The following is a 24938-nucleotide window of genomic DNA, read 5'->3' on the forward strand; positions in this document are numbered from 1 at the left end:
AGGTAGCAAAGTCTTTCCTGATCCCAGCTCTGTTCATCTTGGCTTCTTTTAAAAACACATCAAGCAAGGGTTACTCCAAGCGAAGTCTCCCTTTTTTCCAAAAATTGGGCCACACAGACACCCACCCCATCAGTGGCAGCACTTGGGCCCTAGTTGCAAACAGGATGTTTTGATTTGCATCAAGCACATTCAAAAATACGCCATTCTTATCCGTCCCCAGGATGACACCGGGGTAGGTAGCAAAGTCTTTCCTGATCCCAGCTCTGTTCATCTTGGCTTCTTTTAAAAACACAGCAAGCAAGGGTTACTCCAAGCGGAGTCTCCCTTTTTTCCAAAAATTGGGCCACACAGACACCCACCCCATCAGTGGCAGGACTTGGGCCCTAGTTGCAAACAGGATGTTTTGATTTGCATCAAGCACATTCCAAATCAACAAGCATTTACTCTCCCCAGGATGACACAGGGGTAGTAAATTCCTTCTGGATCCATGACTTGTTCATTTTGATGAACGTCAGTCTGTCCACATTGTCACTGGACAGACGCGTGCGCTTATCTGTCAGCACACACCCAGCAGCACTGAATACACGTTCAGAGACAACGCTGGCAGCTGGACACGACAAAATCTTCAAGGCGTAAGTTGCGAGCTCTGGCCATTTTTCTAGGTTTGAAGCCCAAAAGGAGCAAGGCTCCAGTTGCACAGTCATGGCATCGATGTTCATTTGGAGATACTCCTGTATCATCCTCTCCAGCCGTTGAGTATGTGTCAGACTTGTTGTCTCTGGTGGCCTTGCAAAAGAGGGTCTAAAAAAATTATGAAAAGATTCCATAAAATTGCTGTTACCGGCACCAGATACGGTCCTACTGGTACGGGTAGACTGTTGAAGATGACGAGACCGTCCCATGTTTGTCAAGTTACAACTGGGAGATTCCCTCCCTGCACCTGCACGGTTGTTTGGTGGAAAAGCCGAGCTAAGATCGAGTAACAGCTTCTGCTGATACTCCTGCATACGTGCGTCCCTTTCTATGGCTGGAATTATGTCACAAAATTTGGACTTGTACCGGGGATCTAATAGTGTGGCAATCCAGTAGTCATCATCACTTCTAATTTTGACAATACGACTGTCATGTTGGAGGTAGTGCAACAAAAAGGCACTCATGTGTCTTGCGCAGCCATGCGGACCAAGTCCACGCTGTGTTTGTGGCATAGAGGTGCTACCCGTTCTTTCTTCCTCTGACATCTCCCCCCAACCTCTTTCAACTGAAATTTGACCAAGGTCTCCCTCATCCGCTGAGTCTTCCATGTCCATGGACAGTTCGTCCTCCATTTCTTCATGTTCTCCTGCACCTTGCTCAACATTTCGCCTGCTACTATGCGCCCTTGTCGATCCCTGTCCCACATGGTCCCATGCCTGCTGCATTGGTGATGATGAACGTCTGGACCTTGGTGATGTTGTTGTCCCTTGCGCATATGAATCCTCCTGTAGTTCCTCCCCTTCATGTTGTCCCACCCCCTGACTCCGAATAGTGTTTAGCGTGTGCTCCAGCATGTAAATGACTGGAATCGTCATGCTGATAATGGCATTGTCAGCGCTAAACATATTCGTCGCCATGTCGAAACTGTGCAGAAGGGTGCATAGGTCCTTGATCTGAGACCACTCCATCAGGGTGATCTGCCCCACCTCTGCATCTCGTTGGCCCAGGCTATACGTCATGACGTATTGCACCAGGGCTCTGCGGTGCTGCCACAGTCGCTGTAACATGTGGAGAGTTGAATTCCAGCGTGTCGCCACATCGCATTTCAGGCGATGAACCGGCAGGCCGAAAGACTTCTGGAGCGATGCAAGTCGCTCTGCTGCGGCGCTTGAACGGCGGAAGTGAGCTGACAGTTTTCGTGCCCTGTTCAGAAGGCCATCTAGGCCGGGATAGTGTGTTAAAAATTGCTGGACGACAAGGTTCAACACGTGAGCCATACAAGGTACGTGTGTCACCTTGCCCAGGCGAAGTGCCGCACCCAGGTTTGCAGCATTGTCGCACACGGCCTTACCAGGCTGCAGGTTGAGTGGAGACAACCATTTATTAAACTCGGACCGCAGAGCTGACCACAACTCCTCAGCTGTGTGACTCTTATTCCCAAGACATGTCAAGCTAAAGACCGCCTGATGCCGTTGCGCTCTGCTGCCAGCATAGTAATGAGGCGTGCGTGATTCCTTCTGCGCAGTGAGAACGCTGGTGGCCTGACCAGGCAGGCTTGGGGCGGAGGTGGAGGACCCAGATGAGGTGGAGGATGCAGAAGCTGTGGCGGAACTTGGACAGACAGAGGATTGACACACAAGTCGTGGGGACGGCAAGACTTGTGCAGCAGACCCTTCACCATCTATCACCATAGTTACCCAGTGCCCAGTCAGCGACATGTAACGTCCCTGTCCATGCTTACTGGTCCAAGTATCAGTGGTGAAATGCACCCGTTCACACACAGAGTTTCTCAAGGAAGCGGTGATGTTGTGTGCGACATGCTTTCTTAGAGAAGTAGTGGCGACTAGGCATCTGGTACTGGGGCACAGCGACAGACATAAGGTCTCTAAAATCCTGTGTGTCCACTAGGCGGAAAGGCAGCATTTCGGTAGCCAACAGCTTACAGAGGGATAGAGTCAACCTCTTAGCTTTGTCATGGGTCGGAGGAAGTGGCCTTTTATTTGACCACATCTGAGGGACAGAGATCTGGCTGCTGTGTGTAGACGGTGTTGAGTAGGGTGTCCCTGGAAAAATGCAGGTTTGTGAGGAAAGTGCAGGCGGAGACATGATGTTGCCTTCATCCAACGTTGGTGCTATCGATGTCTGAGAGAGCTGTACACACTCACTTGTTTCCCCTTCCAAACCAACTGACGACCTTACAAGCAAACTGCCTGTTGCGGTTACAGTGGTGAAAGTTTTGCGTGGAAAAACAGGTGTGACAGCTGTCCCCACAGTCCTAGAAGATGAAGAGCGCGCGGATGCACTGGAAGGGGCGGGCGGTGGATGGTTCGCTCCGCTAGGCCGCATTGCAGCACGGTGAGCTTCCCACCGGGACCTATGATATTTATTCATGTGACGATTCATGGAAGAAGTTGTCAAACTGCTGAGGTTTTGACCTCTACTAAGAGAATCATGACAAATTTTACATATCACATGATTTGGGCGATCTTTTTCTATGTCAAAAAAGGACCAGGCTAGGCAAGGCTTAGAGGCCATGCGACCTGTTGATCCACCCCGAATAATGCTCATAGGCAGAGTGGTGGCTGAGGATGCAGTTGTAGACGTGCTACCAGTGCTCCGACTCTGTCCAGGAAGGCGCAAGGTAACTTCGTCGTCGGTTGCATCCTCCTCCACCGCCTCTGTTGACCTCCTCGAGTGCGTGACTGGGGGTTGACAGTAGGTGGGATCTAGAACTTCATCATCAATTGTTGTGTTTGCACTCCCCTCCCCCTCAGACCGAGCCTCTTCTTGCCCTGACCGAATATTTAAGTTGTCATCCCAATCGGGTATCTGCGTCTCATCTTCATCAGTATGTTCCTCATTGTCTATAACAACAGGTGTTACAGTTTGTGACAAAGGGTCAACATTATGCTCAGAAACTTGGTCCTCACGGCCTGAATCAGAGTCACAAAGGTTCTGGGCATCACTGCAGACCATTTCCTGTTCTGTACTCACTGTAGCTTGGGAGCAGACCTCTGATTCCCAGGCTATAGTGTGACTGAACAGCTCTGCAGACTCAGCCATCTCAGTTCCACCATACTGTGCAGGGCTGATGGAGACTTCAGAGCTGGGAGAAATCAAGTGTGATTGGGATGACAACTCAGAGGACTGGTGTTTTTTGGATGCGGTACTTGAAGTGGCTGAGAGGGCACTTGTTGGACCACTTGAGATCCATTCAAGCATTTTCCTTTTTTGCCCATCATCTACCTTTCTTCCTGTTGTTCGTGTCCGTAAAAAAGGGAGCACATCGGATTGTCCACGGTAAGTAGTAGACATCTTACTTTTGCTGGTAGATGGTCTATCTTCAGCAGATGATAATGGAGCTTTGCCACCTTCCCCACAGACAAAACCTTTTTTGCCTTTTCCACCACGCCTCTTCCCCTTTCCACCAGCATCTGTCATTTTGCCACTCATGTTGATTGCGACAAGATTGTGGACTGAAAATGTGGTAGTAAAAATTGAGAGGTGGTGAAGATTGCAGTGGTGGTCTAGCTTTATTAACAGCAGAATAATAAAGAATAAATATCCCTGACAATGCAACTTAGTTATAATGAGTTGGAGTGTGCAACGCAGGCAGATGCGCTCTGCAAATGTCTTTGCACTAGTGGGACTATAGCAAAGTCCAATAGCCACGTATAGGATGCCACTAGGTACACTGAGTGTTTGCTAGTATAATGGCTTAGTTATAATTAGTTGGAGTGTGCAACGCAGGCAGATGCGCTCTGCAAATGTCTTGGCACTAGTGGGACTATAGCAAAGTCCAATAGCCACGTATAGGATGCCACTAGGTACACTGAGTGTTTGCTAGTATAATGGCTTAGTTATAATGAGTTGGAGTGTGCAACGCAGGCAGATGCGCTCTGCAAATGTCTTGGCACTAGTGGGACTATAGCAAAGTCCAATAGCCACGTATAGGATGCCACTAGGTACACTGAGTGTTTGCTAGTATAATGGCTTAGTTATAATGAGTTGGAGTGTGCAACGCAGGCAGATGCGCTCTGCAAATGTCTTGGCACTAGTGGGACTATAGCAAAGTCCAATAGCCACGTATAGGATGCCACTAGGTACACTGAGTGTTTGCTAGTATAATGGCTTAGTTATAATTAGTTGGAGTGTGCAACGCAGGCAGATGCGCTCTGCAAATGTCTTGGCACTAGTGGGACTATAGCAAAGTCCAATAGCCACGTATAGGATGCCACTAGGTACACTGAGTGTTTGCTAGTATAATGGCTTAGTTATAATGAGTTGGAGTGTGCAACGCAGGCAGATGCGCTCTGCAAATGTCTTGGCACTAGTGGGACTATAGCAAAGTCCAATAGCCACGTATAGGATGCCACTAGGTACACTGAGTGTTTGCTAGTATAATGGCTTAGTTATAATTAGTTGGAGTGTGCAACGCAGGCAGATGCGCTCTGCAAATGTCTTGGCACTAGTGGGACTATAGCAAAGTCCAATAGCCACGTATAGGATGCCACTAGGTACACTGAGTGTTTGCTAGTATAATGGCTTAGTTATAATGAGTTGGAGTGTGCAACGCAGGCAGATGCGCTCTGCAAATGTCTTGGCACTAGTGGGACTATAGCAAAGTCCAATAGCCACGTATAGGATGCCACTAGGTACACTGAGTGTTTGCTAGTATAATGGCTTAGTTATAATTAGTTGGAGTGTGCAACGCAGGCAGATGCGCTCTGCAAATGTCTTGGCACTAGTGGGACTATAGCAAAGTCCAATAGCCACGTATAGGATGCCACTAGGTACACTGAGTGTTTGCTAGTATAATGGCTTAGTTATAATTAGTTGGAGTGTGCAACGCAGGCAGATGCGCTCTGCAAATGTCTTGGCACTAGTGGGACTATAGCAAAGTCCAATAGCCACGTATAGGATGCCACTAGGTACACTGAGTGTTTGCTAGTATAATGGCTTAGTTATAATGAGTTGGAGTGTGCAACGCAGGCAGATGCGCTCTGCAAATGTCTTGGCACTAGTGGGACTATAGCAAAGTCCAATAGCCACGTATAGGATGCCACTAGGTACACTGAGTGTTTGCTAGTATAATGGCTTAGTTATAATGAGTTGGAGTGTGCAACGCAGGCAGATGCGCTCTGCAAATGTCTTGGCACTAGTGGGACTATAGCAAAGTCCAATAGCCACGTATAGGATGCCACTAGGTACACTGAGTGTTTGCTAGTATAATGGCTTAGTTATAATGAGTTGGAGTGTGCAACGCAGGCAGATGCGCTCTGCAAATGTCTTGGCACTAGTGGGACTATAGCAAAGTCCAATAGCCACGTATAGGATGCCACTAGGTACACTGAGTGTTTGCTAGTATAATGGCTTAGTTATAATTAGTTGGAGTGTGCAACGCAGGCAGATGCGCTCTGCAAATGTCTTGGCACTAGTGGGACTATAGCAAAGTCCAATAGCCACGTATAGGATGCCACTAGGTACACTGAGTGTTTGCTAGTATAATGGCTTAGTTATAATTAGTTGGAGTGTGCAACGCAGGCAGATGCGCTCTGCAAATGTCTTGGCACTAGTGGGACTATAGCAAAGTCCAATAGCCACGTATAGGATGCCACTAGGTACACTGAGTGTTTGCTAGTATAATGGCTTAGTTATAATTAGTTGGAGTGTGCAACGCAGGCAGATGCGCTCTGCAAATGTCTTGGCACTAGTGGGACTATAGCAAAGTCCAATAGCCACGTATAGGATGCCACTAGGTACACTGAGTGTTTGCTAGTATAATGGCTTAGTTATAATGAGTTGGAGTGTGCAACGCAGGCAGATGCGCTCTGCAAATGTCTTGGCACTAGTGGGACTATAGCAAAGGCCAATAGCCACGTATAGGATGCCACTAGGTATACTGAGTGTTTGCTAGTATAATGGCTTAGTTATAATGAGTTGGAGTGTGCAACGCAGGCAGATGCGCTCTGCAAATGTCTTGGCACTAGTGGGACTATAGCAAAGTCCAATAGCCACGTATAGGATGCCACTAGGTACACTGAGTGTTTGCTAGTATAATGGCTTAGTTATAATGAGTTGGAGTGTGCAACGCAGGCAGATGCGCTCTGCAAATGTCTTGGCACTAGTGGGACTATAGCAAAGTCCAATAGCCACGTATAGGATGCCACTAGGTACACTGAGTGTTTGCTAGTATAATGGCTTAGTTATAATTAGTTGGAGTGTGCAACGCAGGCAGATGCGCTCTGCAAATGTCTTGGCACTAGTGGGACTCTAGCAAAGTCCAATAGCCACGTATAGGATGCCACTAGGTACACTGAGTGTTTGCTAGTATAATGGCTTAGTTATAATTAGTTGGAGTGTGCAGAGGACAAGAGGGTACAGTGGCAGGATTGTGGTGCTCTGGGTAGAGGAATGGAAGCCTGCCTTTCTATTCCCTCCTAATGGTGAAATGCAGGGAGGAAATCCCTGACCCTGACCTTGGCTGCACAGATGCTGGCGCTGTTTTCAGGACCTGTCACCTTAACTCTGACCCTGCCGGTTTGAGCCCTTAAAAGGACTGCTATAAAGTGCTCTCCCTATGCTGTCTAACGCTGTGTATGCAGCGCATACAGCTGTATCGGCGATAGGACTCAGGAGGACGGAGCTGCGACAGTGATGTCTGACATCAAAGACGCAGAAGGCAGATAATGGCGTCCTGGAAGAAAATGTCCGGTTTTATAATGCAGGGACATGTGACATGGACATCCTATCACACATGCCGTTGCTTCTCTGGCTCAAAGTCCACTTAGCTGTGTGTGTGTCTGGGATTGGCTGACATGCTGGCCCGCCCCACAAGACGCGCGCGCTTAGGGAAGGAAGACAAGAAAAAAAAAAAAAAAATGGCGATCGCCATTATACAAACAGCAGTGATCTGAAGGCGCTGTTCACGCACACTATACACTGAAATGTCATAATAGTGTGATTCACAGAGTGACTTACACTATTACAGCAGAAACCAAGCTAGGATTTTGCTGTTTTTTTGCTGCTAGAACCGTTCTCGAACGTTTCTAGAACTATCGAGCTTTTGCAAAAAGCTTGAGTTCTAGTTCGATCTAGAACAGGCCCCAAAATCACTCGAGCCTAGAACTGTAGAACCACGAACCACGAACCGCGCTCAACTCTACATGTGACCCAGGGAACGTCGTGGAATATGTTTTAACAGGAAAATTGAACCCCGCGTTTTACAGTTACTCTCCAAAAAAACATTCCTCCATTAAAGTAAATGGAGCCTGGAACTACAGGTTATTAGTGGGAGCTGTGAGTGGTTGCTATAGGAACAAAAGACATTCATAGTATAAGAAGCTTATATGTGAGGTAATAAGATGTCGGTGGGGAGACGGATAGAGAGAGACAGACAGAGAGACAGACAGGGAAAGAGACAGACAGGGAAAGAGACAGACAGGGAAAGAGACAGAGAGATAGACACAGACAGGGAAAGAGACAGACAGGGAAAGAGACAGACAGTGAAAGAGACAGACAGAGACAGACAGTGAAAGAGACAGACAGAGACAGATGGGGAAAGAGACAGACAGAGACAGACCTGGAAAGAGACACACCTGGAAAGAGACAGACAGAGACTCACCTGGAAAGAGACTGACCTGGAAAGAGACTGACATGGAAAGAAACTGACCTGGAAAGAGACAGATGGGGAAAGAAACAGAGAGATAGAGACAGACAAAAAAAGAGACAGACAGAGACAGGCAGACGGGGAAAGTGACAGATGGGGAAAGAGACAGACGGGGAAAGAGACAGATGGGAAAAGAGACAGACAGGGAAAGAGACAGAGAGATAGACACAGACAGGGAAAGAGACAGACAGGGAACGAGACAGACAGTGAAAGAGACAGACAGAGACAGACCTGGAAAGAGACACACCTGGAAAGAAACAGACAGAGACTGACCTAGAATGAGACTGACCTAGAATGAGACTGACATGGAAAGAGACTGACCTGGAAAGAGACAGATGGGGAAAGAAACAGAGAGATAGAGACAGACAAAAAAAGAGACAGACAGAGACAGGCAGATGGGGAAAGTGACAGATGGGGAAAGAGACAGACAGGGAAAGAGACAGATGGGAAAAGAGACAGACCTGGAAAGAGACAGACGGAGCATATTACTTGGCCAATTTAGTTAAATCTGTGTTGAAATATATGTTGTGAAATGCTTCTATTAGCTTAGTTTTTGTCTTTTAATAATCACATTTCTATCTATTTGTTTTGTGGTTTTTGTGTACAGAATAAATTTTTGTTAATGCACTCTATTTTGTTAACAACAGTTATTAACCCGGGCGAAGCCGTGTAGTACAGATAGTATATATATATATATATATATATATATATGTATATACACACATATATATATATATATATATATATATATATATATATATATATATATATATATCTACTGTACATATATATATATACATATACAGTCATGCCCAAAAGTGTTTGCACCTGTGAAACTGTTACATAGAATGAAATATATCTCTCTGAAAATTATTTCGATTACACGTTTTATTTCTTTTTTTTTTGTTTGTATTGAAAAAAGACAAACAAAACAGAGAAAAGGGGCAAATTGGACATAATTTCACACAAAACCCCCGATATAGGGCAGGACAAAATTGTTGGCACCTTTTCAAAATTTGGAGTAAACAACTCTGTTTCAAGCATGTGATGCTCATTCCAACTCATGTCAGGTGGGGGCAATATGAAAATCACACCTGAAACCAGATAAAAGGGGAGAAGTTAATGCAATCTATGCATTGTGCATCTGTGTGTGCCATGCTAAGCATGAAGAACAGAAATAGAAGAAGAGAATTGTCTGAAGACTTGAGAACCAAATTGTTGAAAAATATCAACAATGTCAAGGTTTTAAATGCAGCTCTAGAGATCTTGATGTTCCTTTGTCCACGGTGCGCAACATAATCAAAAAGTTTACAATCCATGGCACTGTAGCTAATCTCCCTGGATGTGGACGGCATTGAAAAATTGATGAAAAGTTGCAACACAGGATAGTCCGGATAATAGATCAGCAGCCCCAATCAAGTTCTAAAGAAATTCAAGCTGTCCTGCAGGCTCAGGGTGCATCAATGTTGGTGCGAACTCTGTTGACAGTTGTATGAAATGAAATGCTATGGCAGGAGCCCCAGAAAAGTATCACTGCTGATAAAGAAACAAAAAAGAGTTTAACTGCAGTTTGCCTCAATATATGTAAGCCAAATTTATTCTGGGAAAGCGTTTTGTGGACAGGTGAGTCCAAGGTAGAGATTTTTGGTAAAGCACATCTTTCTACTGTTTACCAAAAACAGAATAAGGCCTATAAAGAATAGAACACAATACCTACAGTCAAATATGGTGGAGGCTCAAAGATGTTTTGGGGTTGTTTTTCAGCCTCTTGCACTGGGTGTCATGAGTGGAAGGCATCATGATCTCTGAAGACTACCAAAGGATTTTGGGTCACAATGTAGTGCGCAGTGTCAAAAATCTGGGTTTGCATCCTAGATCATGGGTCTTTCAGCAGGACAATGACCCCAAACATATTTCAAGAATCCCCAGAAATGGATGGAAACAAAGCCCTGGAAAGTTCTGAAGTGGCCAACAATGAGTCCTGTTGGGAGGAGACAACCTCCAAATATAAGAGACCTGGAGTAGTTCTCAGAAGACGAATGGTCCAACATTCCGGATGAGAGATGTAAGAAGCTTGTTGATGGTTATAGAAAGTGATTGATTGCAGTTAATTATTCCAAAGGGTGTGCAACCAAATATTAAGTTGAGGGTACCAACAATTTTTTCCCCGACCATAATTTTTTGGGCGAAATTATGTCCAATTTGCTTTTTTCTCTGTTTCTTTTGTGTGTGTTGTTCCATCAATGCTACTTTCATACTATAGGGGATAGTAATTTAAAGTGAATTTATTGCACATTGGCCAACATTCCGGGGACATGAAGCATTTACATGATAAGGTTCACTTGAATTACTGTTTCTTCGACAAGAAACTTTTGTGGGTTTTTGTTAAAATATTGTTTAATTTTTTCGAAGTTTTATTCTTCTGAGAGTTAAGTAAGTTTTGCTTTTTTCAGGATGTTCCAGTGAGTTGGAAAGGAGAATTTATTGATTTCTCTGTAGTAAAAGTAGATGAAGATATCTGTACAAACTTTGTTACATTTCTGAAGACGTACATGTGTCGGTGGTTACTGATAACATTCTCACATTTTTGGCTTGGATTTATCATCAGTTTGAACTTGATCCAGTACTAATTAACTCTCATGCATTAGCAACGAAGCAAAGCAAATAGAAAATGGAAACCAAAGTTTCAATTTTTGAACAGATTTGTTAAGGAAAAAAATTTTAACAAAAATATTTAAAAGATTTACACTTTTGTTTCAATTTGGCCTCCACCATAATTGTGCAATGGATCCTTTTTACCAGAGGTGTTTCTGAACATCTAGTGTTCTGGGCTACATACTAAAGGGTGCTTTACACGCTGCGACATTGCTACCGATATATCGTCGGGGTCACGTCGTTAGTGACGCACATCCGGCGCCGGTAGCGACATCGCAGCATGTGACACCAAGGAGCGACGATCAACGAGCGCAAAAACATAAAAAATCGTTGATCGTTGACACGCTCCTTGTCATAATATCGTTGGTGGTGCATGCCGCTTGTTGTTTGTCGTTCCTGCGGCGTCACACATCGCTATGTGTGACAACACAGGAACGACGAATATCTCCTTACCTGTGTCCACCGGCAATGAGGAAGGAAGGAGGTGGGCGGGATGTTCCGGCGGCTCATCTCCACCCCTCCTCTGCTATTGGGCGGCCGCTTAGTGACGCCGCAGTGACGAACGCATCTTCTCTTTGATGACAGGATTGTTCGGCGGTCACAGCGACGTCGCTGACAAGGTATGTGCGTGTGACGCTGTCGTAGCGATAATGTTCGCTACGGCAGAGATCACCAAATGTCGCACGAACGACGGGGGCAGGTGCTATCGTGCACGACATCGCTAGCTATCGCTAGCAATGTCGCAGCGTGTAAAGCACCCTTGAGAAAATAGAATTGTGAAAGGATGACATAACTAATTACTAAAATATTAAAGGGAAGCTGTCACCAGGTTTTTGCTACACCATTCAAGAGTGGAATAATGTAGGAAAAGACACCCTGATTCCAGAGATGTGTCACTTTAATTGGCTGCTTGCTGTTATATTGTTGAAATCCCTGTTTTATCTGCTGCAGATCTCCCAGTTCTCTGAATGCTGAGTTCTGTATAACCCCACCCACACCACTGATTAGCAGCTCTCTACCCATATACAGTGTTCGCAGAAAGCTGCCAATCAGTGGTGGGGGTGGGGTTAAAAAGAGTTAATGAATATGGAGGACTACATGCCAGCAGATTTACTAATCTCAGATTAGGTGGCAAAAAACCTTGTGATAGATTCCCTTTAAATGTATCAGTTTTCTGTTTGATTTTTTTTCGTCTAGACAAAAAAATTGTTCAGATTACGTTTTTTTTTTTTGCTCAGGCTAAAAAAACTGATAGCAGACAGAGAGAGGCAAAGGCATTTTATGACACTGTAGTTCCCATTCAAATTAATAGGTCCTGAGCTAGAATATCTTACCTTTTTATCTAAAATGGACATAAAAACGGAAATAACCACTGGAGATATAAGATTTGTTAACATGGGCCGATCATGCATCTTAAAGTGAACCTGTCACGAGACACGTGCAGTTCTGGTATATATTGCTAATCCCTGCCTATCTAGCAGCATAGATAAGGAGATCTATAGAAAACTTATTTCTAAAGATCCTTTATGATATGCTAATGAGGACAGGGAATAGTCGCATGAGCATTAGTTCCCTTGCTAGTCGGCCCATTTAGCATGTTACCCCTGTGGGCCTGATAAGGCTAGTTTCACACTTGCGTTGGACGGGATCTGTAGCATTGCGTTGTGTGATGGATGCAACGGATGCGTTGCATATAGTGGCACAATGGATGCTACGGATCGTACAAAATAACGCAATCCGTTATAGGTTTTTTTTCCTTGACTTTACACATCTGGGCATGCACAGTTGTGTAAAGACGGATGCGTTAACGGAATCCGTCAAATGACGGATTCTAACGGAATCCGCCACCATAGGCGTCCATTATAAAAACAACGGATGCCGACGGAATCCTGCAGGTTGCGTTTTTTTGAAGTGCAGAAAAACGCTACATGCAGCGTTCCATCCGCCCGACGGTCACTGATGGTCAGCGTCAAAACAACTGATGTGCCGGGGGGCGGATGCAATGCAAGACAATCCGTTGCTATCCGTAGCTAATAGAAGTCTATGAGGAATATAACGGTTTTCTGCAACGGTTACCGTAATTCCTCAAGGCTGCGGATAGCAACGGAAGCCGTCCAACGCAAGTGTGAAAGCAGCCTAACATGCATTGCAACAGCGAACATCATGGTAGCGCAGTAGAAAGCTGTGCATGTGCATGGCTTTGTACCCATCAGCATTTACCTTCATTGACGCTGTTAGTGTACCTGGCTTCAAAGAAGCTCACTACCCATGATCAGAAGTCATCTATACTTCCGGTCATGCACACTACTCCTCTCTGAAGCCAGGACACATATACCTGGTGTCAAAGAAGCTCAAAGTTGCCATGTACAAAACCATACGCATGCACACGTGGCTCTGTATCGCGCTACCATGACGCTGGTTGTTGTACAGCATGTTATCAGACCCACAGGGGCATGATAACATGATAAGTGGGCCAGGGAACTAACGCCCCTACAACTAGTAACTGCACTAATTAGCATCTCGTAAACGACCCTTAGAAATACTTTTTCTAAAGATCTCTTTATGTATGCTACTAGATACAGTGACAGTTAGGCAGGGATTTTAGATACAGTATACACCCAGAACTGCTCGTGGTTCTTGTTGCACTGGGGACGTGACAGGTTAGTATGTTCTCCCTGTGTTTGTGTGGGCTTCCTACGGGTTCTCTGGTTTACTCCCACACTCCAAAAATATACTGATAGGGAATTTAGATTGTGAGCCCCAATGGGGATGGTGTTGCCAATGTATATAAAGCACTGTGGAATTAATAGCACTATATAAGTGAATAAATATTATATATATTATTTAAACAACCATATTTTTGGTCCTAGTGCGATCTGACAAAACATTGGATCACATTTGGACCTATGTTATTCAATGAGAGAATGCACATGTCCCATTTCTTCCTTGGTCCACTTGGTCACATCACGCACAATTTGCCTCCAAGAATCAGATTGCCCTCGGCTATTCAAGTCTATGGGTCCGTAAAACAAATCGGACCGCACTCGGATGACATTGATTGAATGGAGAATTTTATTTTACATTCTTCTCCACATACGAGAAAAATGGATCCCACTCCGATCAAACTCGGATCACAGTCTAATTATCACAAATAGATTGTTTTTCTCGGATGGAGAAACTACGGTGGTGTGACCATCGCCTAACAAGGAAGAAAAACTGCTGCTCCTTGCAAATAATTAGAATAATGTAATGATTTAAAAAAGCCTAAAAAATTATATTTTTAGTACGTAAACCGACAGATGGAATAATTTTCTAAGTTTACCAGTGTAATTAGCAAAGTGGGAATTAAAAACTGAAATCGGTCAAACCTTGTAGACTTGTCCATATGTCCCATTTCCAACCACTTCCACTAGCTCAAAAATTCCTGCAGGATCCTGTAGAGAAGAATAAATGAAGAAATAAAGCTTAGGAAAGGCGGTTTAGCAGCTTACGCATTCATTAACCAGCTTCCGCTGAGAGGATTTCATGAATTCTGTATTAATCAATTTGCTGCAAAGTAGCTAGAAATGCATTTGACTGCGAAGTTTACTTTATTTCACTTTTCTGTGTCAGTGACTCAGGCAGTATTTGGTTTCATAAGCTTTTCAGAGCTATTTTGGCGATTATGTATTATGTAATTTAGGACGAAGAATTTAGAGCATAAATATGTTTTGCCTTTTCACATTCATGTTTTAAAGAGCCTCCTCGTCCCGATGATAAAATTTACGATTACGCGTATTCATTGGAGTAGCCTTACTATCCATAAATGCTGCAGGTTGGCGTGGATAAAAGGCCGTGCAATGCTCTCTTCCATCACCCTCTTTTATATTTGCCATTCTTATATGTTTTATTTCTTTAGTCATCCCTTGGGTCCTTTGAACTGCCTTTTAGTTCATAATGAAAACCATTATCTTAGATGCTCCTTCGGTACTAGTTATACAAATCGATTTTCTAAGGCCATGTTTTCATAACTATCTGCTCTATTTATTGCATTATTGCATGGACGAAGCACACGAGCTGCGAAACGCGCGTCAGTGTTGGTGGGGGCCGTTGCACCTATACCCGCTGTGGATACTTTACACTGTGGTAATTTTATGTATGCTTTTCAATGATAATGTCACTGCCTCTTTCACTTTCTTTTGCAAATAGCTACTTTATGCCTTGATACACTAGTATTACATTTCATTCTTATGGCTGTGTTTTTTACCGAAAAGCATATATATATATGTATATATTAAGATTTTTTACATTATCCCTGCAATTAATGGTGGTATGGTTTATCACCATAGGTGCTGTGTCCCCCATCTTAATATTCCATCCGTCATTGGGCGGTTCCATTTGATCAATATGTATTTTTAATTGTCATAAATAAAGTATTATTTTATTACAATTGTTGCATTTTTGCTTGCTTCCCCCCTTGTTGGTTTTTATTTATTGCATTTTTGTTGCATTTTTATATTTTTCTTTGCGAGGATTTGATGCATTGCATTTTTTAAGGGCAAAAATACTGCATTTCTGCAACGTTGCATATGTTTTTCAACCGCGTGTAAGTCTATTACAAAACAAAACTTCCTAAATCTCCACAGTTCTAAAGCAAAATGGGCATGACATTTCATGATATCACATCTACTTTACTTAAATAATAATACTATAATAATAAAAAACAAATCAGAATTTCAATTTTCATACACAGGTTTCAGGGTGTTTCTCCTCATTAGTGCATGGCATGAGAGCTGATCTGGATATATGTGTCATGCATGTGACTAGCTGGATTTACCTAGTACCTGGTAAACTCACAGAAGATGTTACCACACACAGGGAACACGATACAACAGCGGTGCCTTCCTCTAGGGATAGGGGTGAGGGGACACCTTCTGAACTCACCTCAAACTGATTCCTGAGCTCCCTAGTGTCCCTATACATGTTATTTCAACCTGTCATCGAGCTGGATGCCTTAGGCTCTAAACTAGCCCTAAATTTACCCTGGCTAGTGAGTAGGCCAACAAGATCAATAGCCTTGCCACTACAATACAGAAACACAAGGGTAGGAATACATACAGGGGAAAAAAAACATACACTCCAGGTGAGTTCAGTGCAGCAAACACCACCACTTCACACAAGGCAAACTTCTTCCAGAGCAGGCGCCTTCCAAAGTGGACTAAGTAAAAACATGGATTCAGTTTCTATCACATGCATCATGTGATCAGATCACATGAATTAAATAGGGAAAGGGAGTGATTCCAAAGAGCCACACCTGAGATAGGAAGCTGCAGCCAGCAGCCAGACAGGAAAGGGTGCTTAATCCTTACAGCACCACAAGCAAGGGAATGTTATCAAATAACAGTAGTGAACCTGTCAGTGGCGCTGTGACCTTCTGACACCAGATTCACCCAGGGTCTTCTTCGAGTAGATACACTCATGACAATATGAAAGGCTTCTGACTGGGGTCTAGGGGCAATGTTGATTTTGCTGGCAAATTTAGCTGCAGATTTCCCTTTTTGTGCTGTATTGAATGAAATCTAAGACTTTTCACTGAAGCTTTTTTTATGATTGGAGTGACTAAGGTTTTTACAACATGATTCCCTAACAATAATTTCAATATTGATATGTTATGCAATTTTGGTGTCGATTACTCAAGTGAAATTTTGCAACAAATCTGCAAATTTGTGAATCTAACCTGAGAATGAGCTTAGATAAGGAAAAAAAATGAATTTACTGCAGATTTTATTCTCTGCACATAAATCTGCAAGATAATTTTCCAATCAGTAATATGACTTGAACACATTACGATACATTGTACTATAATTTACTGCAGAATTTTAGTGTGGAATCGGCAACAAAAATTTGCAACAAATCTGTCAAGGCTGAACATGGTTTAGTGTTTTGCATTAATTTCAATAGAAAGAGCAGTGAAGCAGAAAGCAGCTATTAGGTGATAAAATGTGACATATCAAAATCAGCACTTTAATAACACACCCCGAAAAAGTAATAGAAAGGAAGCATTATACACGGAAAAGGACTGGCCCACCGAGGCCATCAGCTGTTATTGCCAGGGGATATGTGGTATTACATGACTCCTATTCAGATGTCATGTGCTGATCACACAGGTTTAGTAAAGTTACATCTCAGTTCTTAAGAGCTTCATTTTGTAATAAGCGGCAAATTTCACACTCTGGAAATCCATAAAGGAAGATCCTAGTAATTAGCAACAGGCAGGGATCTTGGAAACCATGAAGAATTATGACATAATGCGGTCTCACTTCCAGTAAGAAAATTATTCCACTCAACAAAATTAGACATGATTCTAAACTGTAAAGACTAGAGATGATCGAATATGAGTTTCGATGTTCCATGTTCGTACTGAACACAGACTTAGCAAAAAAACAGAGCTCAAGTTCAGTGTTTGGGTGCTTTACGTATGCAAATCACTCAGGCGACCATCGTTGTGCTTGGGTACGCTCTGTGCTCAGTTGCGCTCTGTGCTCAGTTGCGCTCTGTGCTCAGCTGCTTCCAGTTTTTGGTGTTAATCGACTCAAACTGGGGGTAACAACAGCATAAACAGATGTAGTGTACACCCCACCAAAAAGAATTAGACAAACCCCACCCATACTCAAACAGAAGTGCTCTGTTTATGGCTGGCTGCATGTGGGCTGAGAGCCAAACTGCCCAATTAGTGACTTCCATTGGGGTTCAGGTCAAGTCCGGGTCCCAAACCGAACTTTTTCAAAAGTCTGGTTGAACCCGCCAAACTGAACTTCCATGGGTCCACTCACCTTTCGTGAAAACATGATTCAGTGGCAAGGTGCATGCATGACTAACTGCTCCACCTCTTTGCGGTTTGGAAGCTTATAGTGAGAGAAGAACAAGGGAAGAGCCTCCATTCCATGATTGGCAGGCCTCCTGGAGGTTGGACCAAACTACTCAACGGACAGGCAATAACTAGTGATGGGCGAGCACTAAAATGCTTGTTCCTTGATTCGACCTATTCAGACGCTCGGAAGAGCTTGACGCGAGTAACGAGCATTATGGAAGTCAATGATGGGCTGGTTCAAGTCCCAGCACACATACAGCCAGCCATAAACAGAGCATTTCCGAAAGGAGGGAGGGCATGTTTTTTTATTTTTTTCACACTACATCCAAGAACGTTGTTTTATCCCCCAGGAGAGCCATTGAGAGACTGTGACTGGCTCTCCATGGAGTGCCTGCACACAGCATGCAGTGAAGCAAGCCTGTGCATTGGGTCGTTGCTTCACTGACGAAATATCCAAGCACCCGCGATACTCGGCTGAGTAAAACAACGGAGTTAGCATTTTTATCTCGAAAACGGAACAAGATAGAGAAAAAAGTGAATTAAAAAATTGTAGGGCATCATCAATTCAATACGAACACCTTGCATACAGAAATGCTATGATAAAAACGTGTAAAACTCACAAGGCTGCGGACGTGAAGCGATACCTCATAGAGACTTTTCTACAAGTCATTGGGTATGGTGGCTGTGTGCAGTGGCCTCCACTCTCACCTGACCTGACCCCATTGGACTTCTTTCTGTGAGGTCACAACATCGCAGGACCTACGACGACGTATCACAGATGCTTGTGCAAACGTGTCACCTACCATATTGCACAACGTGCAGCAAGATACAGTATGCTGCCCAGAGTCCAGATGTGCATTGCAGCTGACGGTGGCCACTTTGAGCATCAAAGTTAAATAAGCGTCATGGGTTTGGGTCGGTCATGGGTTTCATATCATAGCATTTTTGTATGCAAGGTGTTGATTTGTATTGAATTGATGATGCCCTACAATTTTTTAATTCACTTTTTTTCTCTATCTCGTTCCGTTTTTAAGATAAAAATGCTAACTCCGTTGTTTTCCACCAGGTGGCGCTATAGGTGGTTTCATTGCGTAGCGCATGGCTACTTTACTATACCTAGACACCACTTCTATGCCTATAGCTGACGCCGTTCTCAAGTTAATCGCGGTGGACAGGATATGGGTGGACACACTTTATAAAGATGGGACTTAAAGGGTAACATGATGATGGTGGGGGCTGAGGTCTTTGGAGTTGGTGATACATTTGGTGGTGGGGGAATTATATGGATGGTTCTTTTCAGTATTAAAATTGAGTAGGGAGTCGATATGACACTTTGGGCTCTGGATGGGTTTTGACGCTGTGAGCCTGAGAAGTGGACGCTGTGAAGACTCACATATCTGAAGTCACTCTATGTGAGCCCCAAGTCTGACCGCACGTGCAGATGGAGAATCGCAATAGGAATCCATCCCTCCCCTCCTCCGTGCCGGCCCGCACCTCCGCAGCGCCGGCCCTCCTGAGAGCCAGGCCGCGCCCCGCTGAGTCGGACTGCAGTCGCAGGGATACTAGCATGCCACTCGGCTCCTGCTGTGCTGCCAGCGCGAGCCGTGTCATGTGAGCATCGCAGTAGTGCCCCGTGTGGCCCCAGCCTAACCGGCTCTGCACTCCAACCCCCGCCATGTTCATTAAATGCCTCTTGTGGTCACCTGCTGATCTTGTGTAGGTTTTTAAGAAGCCCAAAAAAAGATGCAGTGTAGAGTAGGACTCAGCAAAGGAGGGTGCTGTGAAGTGGCGCTGGGCTAATATTATAATGGCCATTCTAAAGCCTGCTTTATACCTTACTATTAAGCATACGATATCGTATGCGATGTGACACGCTCCCATCATATGTGCGACACGTTCAATTTGTTGACCGTGTCGCACAAACAATTAATTGCCGTCACACATACTTACCCTTCCATACAACCTCGATGTGGGAGGCGAACGTCCACTTCCTGGAGTGGGAGGGACATTCGGTGTCACCACGACGTCACGCAGTAGTCGGCCAATAGAAGCGGAGGGGCGGAGATGAGCAGGACGTAAACATCCCGCCCACCTCCTTCCTTCCGCATTGTGGGCCGGGAGCCGCAGGACACAGGTAAGATCTGTTCATCGTTCCCGAGGTGTCACACACTGCGATGTGTGCTACCCCGGGAACATTGAACAACCCGACATGCAATTTTTAGCAAATGAACGACCAGTATGCGATGAACGGTTTTATGTTCAATCGCAGTCGCACGTAGCTGTCACACGCTACAACAACATTAATGATGCCGGATATGCGTCACTTACCATGTGACCCCGCCGACATATCGTTAGATATGTTGTAGCGTGTAAAGCCCACTTAATATTCTAAAATCCTCCAATTTCTTTATTAGGTAGTGTATTATTGTGTTATTGCAGAGTGCGACTGTTTTTTCTATTTTTTATATATTGCATCATTACAGATACGCACCTATTCACATTACAAGGTGCTGCCAGTCCAGTTTGAGGCCAGGCAAGTACTGGCATGGGAGACCGGCTGGGAATCCCTGGTTTTATTATTTTTTTTATATATATATATATATATGTAATAACTGCAGTCTTTGTTCGCTGCTCACATTCTTGGACTGGTTGACACTTATAGTAAAGGCAGATTCAGGCGTTTCTCGCATTCACAAATTAGTCACATTGGTTGTTTGGCAGACCGCTGTAATTCCCTTGAAAACAAAGCACATTTGAAGTGATTTGACTGATCATTTGAGAAACCAGATCCACATGGCAAACTCGCAAACTCCGCGCCAGATGATCCCTCTGAAAGTAAAGCAGAGCCAGTCTTATTTGTTTTAGCCGGCACAGCTGGCTGTCCTAGTTCTAACATCCCATTATGTAAGCAGCGGAGGTCGGGAGCTGCTGTTTGCAGGGATTGATGATGAGATACCTGGAATATGTTGTCTAAACCGTATTCGGCGTCATTAACCCATGTGCTACTGGACACGCTCTATCAGACTACCCATGGCCTTGTAAATGCAAAAATAACCCTTTTACGTTTTTTCAATGATAAACTAGTAGACAGGATTATGGAAATTCCTGCAAATAAAAGCCCACCACAAAGTCACCAAATATTGAATTTTGGGATGGAGGTTATACAGTAGAGACCAAAAGTTTTGGATTTTGTTTTAAAAGTGTGATTACTTCTGTCTGGTTGTTGTGATGCCATTTTCCTGGTGAAGCAGATGGTTGTCGGAAAAATATCATTGGTGCAACCTGTGCAGCCGAACAGGTACCCAAGTGTTTGGCAAGTCCATTTCTACTTCCAAAAAAGGTGAATTGTGAATTTTGATAACTTATTGGACTGATAAGGACCTATATACTATTCTTGCACAGGGGCCCTTTTCTGTCTGTATCCATCAGTGGTCACCTCTAGGGATGACGATTGTATCTGACATTGTTTTCTCCCTTCATGTACTAGTTTTCCACATTTGCTGGGCCTAATGTTTTACATATTTTATCATTGGTAGTCTAATTTTGCCTACATTTTTTTTATTGTTTGTATGTTTTTTGGATAAAACATGGCAAAGAAAAAGCCCAATTGATCACCAGATGTCAAGAAGTTTATGATTCTGAGAGTGAAGTTAGGCAAAAGCCAAAAAGAGGCAGCTATGGAAGTCAACTGTTCTCAGAGTCAAGTGTCACGTTACTCTTAGATCAGAGAGGACGGGTAAGGTGGTAGACAGAGATAATGGAGAAGAGATGTATGGTGGTGCACGACTGTGGAGAGTTTTATGGGTGAGAGAGATAAGTTTATATTGGATTCAGTAGCGGCTGGGCAACCAGTGCAAAGACTGGCACAGCGCAGAGGCATCATACACTAACCTGAACATCAATCAATGATCCGTAGGTGAGATTACAGTCCAGGCACATAGTACAGTGTAGATAAGTAATTTGGGCTCTGTTAGAGGGTGCTTTACTTACATCAGCGTTAAACATTTATTATTAATTAGGTCACAAATTGTCATAAATTGTAGCGTAAATTGACGCCTGATCATAACAGACACATTTTCAGCAAAAGAGGCACTAAATTAATTTAGACATTTTTATCTAAATACATTTGCTGCATTTTACTCCATCACAGTTTGGTTTGCGACTGCTGTAAATAAAGTACTCATTTTAGTAAGTCTTCATCAGTGACCTCTTTATATGAGCACACAATGTTTTTAAGACATTTGCAGAGCTGCCAAGGTTTAACTAAGCCAAGCCGCTTTAGGATAAAGCTGTTGGTCTTCTTCCTTCGGCAGTTTTGTTGATGGTTTTTCCTTCATTTTTGTGTCAGCATCTTTTTTTCTTCTGTAATTTAGGTTATAACTAGCAGGTGCCTCCTAGTGGAAGCCACCCGGGGAATAGACATGCCACTTCGGTTAACTGCATCATCGTTTTTGAACCTTTACATCAAAAAGTTAATTTATTTCAGTAATTGAATACAAAAAGGGAAACACATATCATATAGAGTCATTACACACAGAATGATCTATTTCAATAGTTTATTTCTGTTAATGTTGATGACTATGGCTTACAGCCAATGAAAACCCAAAAGTAATCTCAGAAAATTAGAATAATTACCACAAAACACCTGCAAAGGCTTCCTAATCATTTAAAATGGTCCTTTAGTCTGGTTCAGTAGGCTACACAATCATGGGGTAGACTGCTGACTTGACAGATGTCCAGAAGGCAACCATTGACACTCCACAAGGAGGGTAAGCCACAAAAGGTCATTGCTAAAGAAGCTGGCTGTTCACAGAGTTCTGCATCCAAGCATATTAATAGAAAGTTCAGTGGAAGAAATAAGTGTGGTAGAAAAAGGTGTAAAAGCAACCGGGAAAACTAAAGCCTTGATAGGATTGTTAAAAAAATGCCATTCAAAAATTTCGGGAAGATTCACAAGGAGTGGACTGCTGCTGGAGTCACTGCTTCAAGAGCCACCACACACAGACGTATCCAGGACATGGGCTACAAGTGTCACATTCCTTGTGTAAAGCCACTCATGACCAATAGACAACGCCAGAAGTGTCTTACCTGGGCCAAGGAGAAAAAGAACTGGACTGTTGCTCAGTGGTCCAAGGTGTTGTTTTCAGATGAAAGTAACTTTTGCATTTCATTTGGAAATCGCGGTCCCAGAGTCTGGAGGAAGAGTGGAGAGGCCACAATCCAAGCTGCTGAGGTCTAGTGTGAAGTCTCCACAATCAGTGATGGTTTGGGGAGCCATGTCATCTGCTGGTGTAGCTCCACTGTGTTTTATCAAGATGAAAGTCAGTGCAGCCATCTACAAGGAAATTTTAGAGCACTTCATGCTTCCCTCTACGGCAGGGGTGGGAAATTAATTTTCCCATGGGGCCGCATGAGAAGTTGGGATGGTTTTAGAGGGCCGGTCTAATATAATTAACTCGGTTCTGCTCTATATTATATATATATATATATATATATATATATATATATATATATATATATATATATCTATATATATATATATACACATATATATATATATATATACACACATATATATATATATATATATATATATATATATATAAAATACACACACACACGCATATATACTGTGTGTGTGTATATAATATATATACATATACACACAATGTATACATACATACACACACAATCCCCATATACTACATCACTACACCCGCCACATACTACACCTGTAATATACATCGCTATACACTACACCTGTAATAAACTACACCTCTATATACTATACCACTATACACTACATCACTACACCCCTATATACACCTGTAATATACTACATCACTATATACTACACCTGTAATAAACTACCCCACTACATCACTATATACTACACCTGTGATAACCTACATCACTACACCCCTATATACTACACTTGTATTATACTACAGCACTACACCCCTATATACACCTGTATTATACTACACTCCTATATACTACACAAGTATTATACTACAGCACTACACCCCTATATACACCTGTATTATACTACACCCCTATATACACCTGTATTATACTACACCCCTATATACACCTGTATTATACTACACCCCTATATACACACCTGTATTATACTACACCACTATATACTACACCTGTATTATACTACACTCCTATATACTACACCTGTATTATACTACACTCCTATATACTACACCTGTATTATAATACAGCACTACACCCCTATATACACTTGTATTATACAGGTGTATATAGTGGTGTAGTATAATACAGGTGTATATTGGGGTGTAGTGGTGTAGTATAATACAGGTGTATATAGGGGTGTAGTGGTGTAGTATAATACAGGTGTATATAGGGGTGTAGTTGTGTAGTATAATACATGTGTATATAGGGGTGTAGTGGTGTAGTATAATACAGGTGTATACAGGGGTGTAGTATTATACTACACCCCTATATACACCTGTATTATACTACAATACTACACCCCCCCATATACCACACCTGTAAAACTACATTCCCATATACTAAACCACTACACCCCAAATATTTGTCAACAGTTAACCCCCTCCCCCCCGCCTGCCCCCCATTGTCCCTGCAGGTTACTAGTAACCACTCACCTCTCTCTTCTTATTGTCCCCTCCTCAGGCACCTCCGTACGTTCCCCCCGCTGAGCGGCTTCTCTTTCACATGCCCAGGCTGCGCCGACGCTGTATTCCTAGGAGCCGCTGCTTCTCTCCGTACAGGCCCCGCCGCTGCAGCTTCTTCTCCTGCCGGGCGGGAACTTTTCAAATGACACACGCGTGCCGTACTGACGATATCAGGGCGCGCGTGTGTCACAGAGAAAAGTGCCGGACAGGGAACAGAGGAGAGATCCCTGCGTTCCGCTGCCTGCACTGACTGTGTGGGGCTGCAGGATCTGTCTTCTGTTTCCTACCCGGCACGCAGCGTGTGATGAGGGCAATCTGACCACGGACCTCCCGGAGCCTGGAGCTCCGGACAAAAGGTCAGATTGCCCTCATCACTGACTGGCCAGCAAGAACGCCCTGAGCC

General features: G+C 43.6%; 1 protein-coding gene across 1 annotated transcript in view; it reads right to left on the reverse strand.

The window, feature by feature from the left end:
* NRK (Nik related kinase) overlaps positions 1 to 24938 on the reverse strand; it is a 432773-nt gene that overhangs the window by 384128 nt on the left and 23707 nt on the right. The window contains exon 2 of the mRNA XM_075323819.1: positions 14386 to 14451. Coding sequence (XP_075179934.1) covers positions 14386 to 14451 — 66 coding nt within the window. The remainder of the gene's footprint in view (positions 1 to 14385; positions 14452 to 24938) is intronic.

The sequence above is a fragment of the Anomaloglossus baeobatrachus genome, chromosome 9 (assembly GCF_048569485.1).
Source record: "Anomaloglossus baeobatrachus isolate aAnoBae1 chromosome 9, aAnoBae1.hap1, whole genome shotgun sequence".
Lineage (NCBI taxonomy): Eukaryota > Metazoa > Chordata > Amphibia > Anura > Aromobatidae > Anomaloglossus > Anomaloglossus baeobatrachus.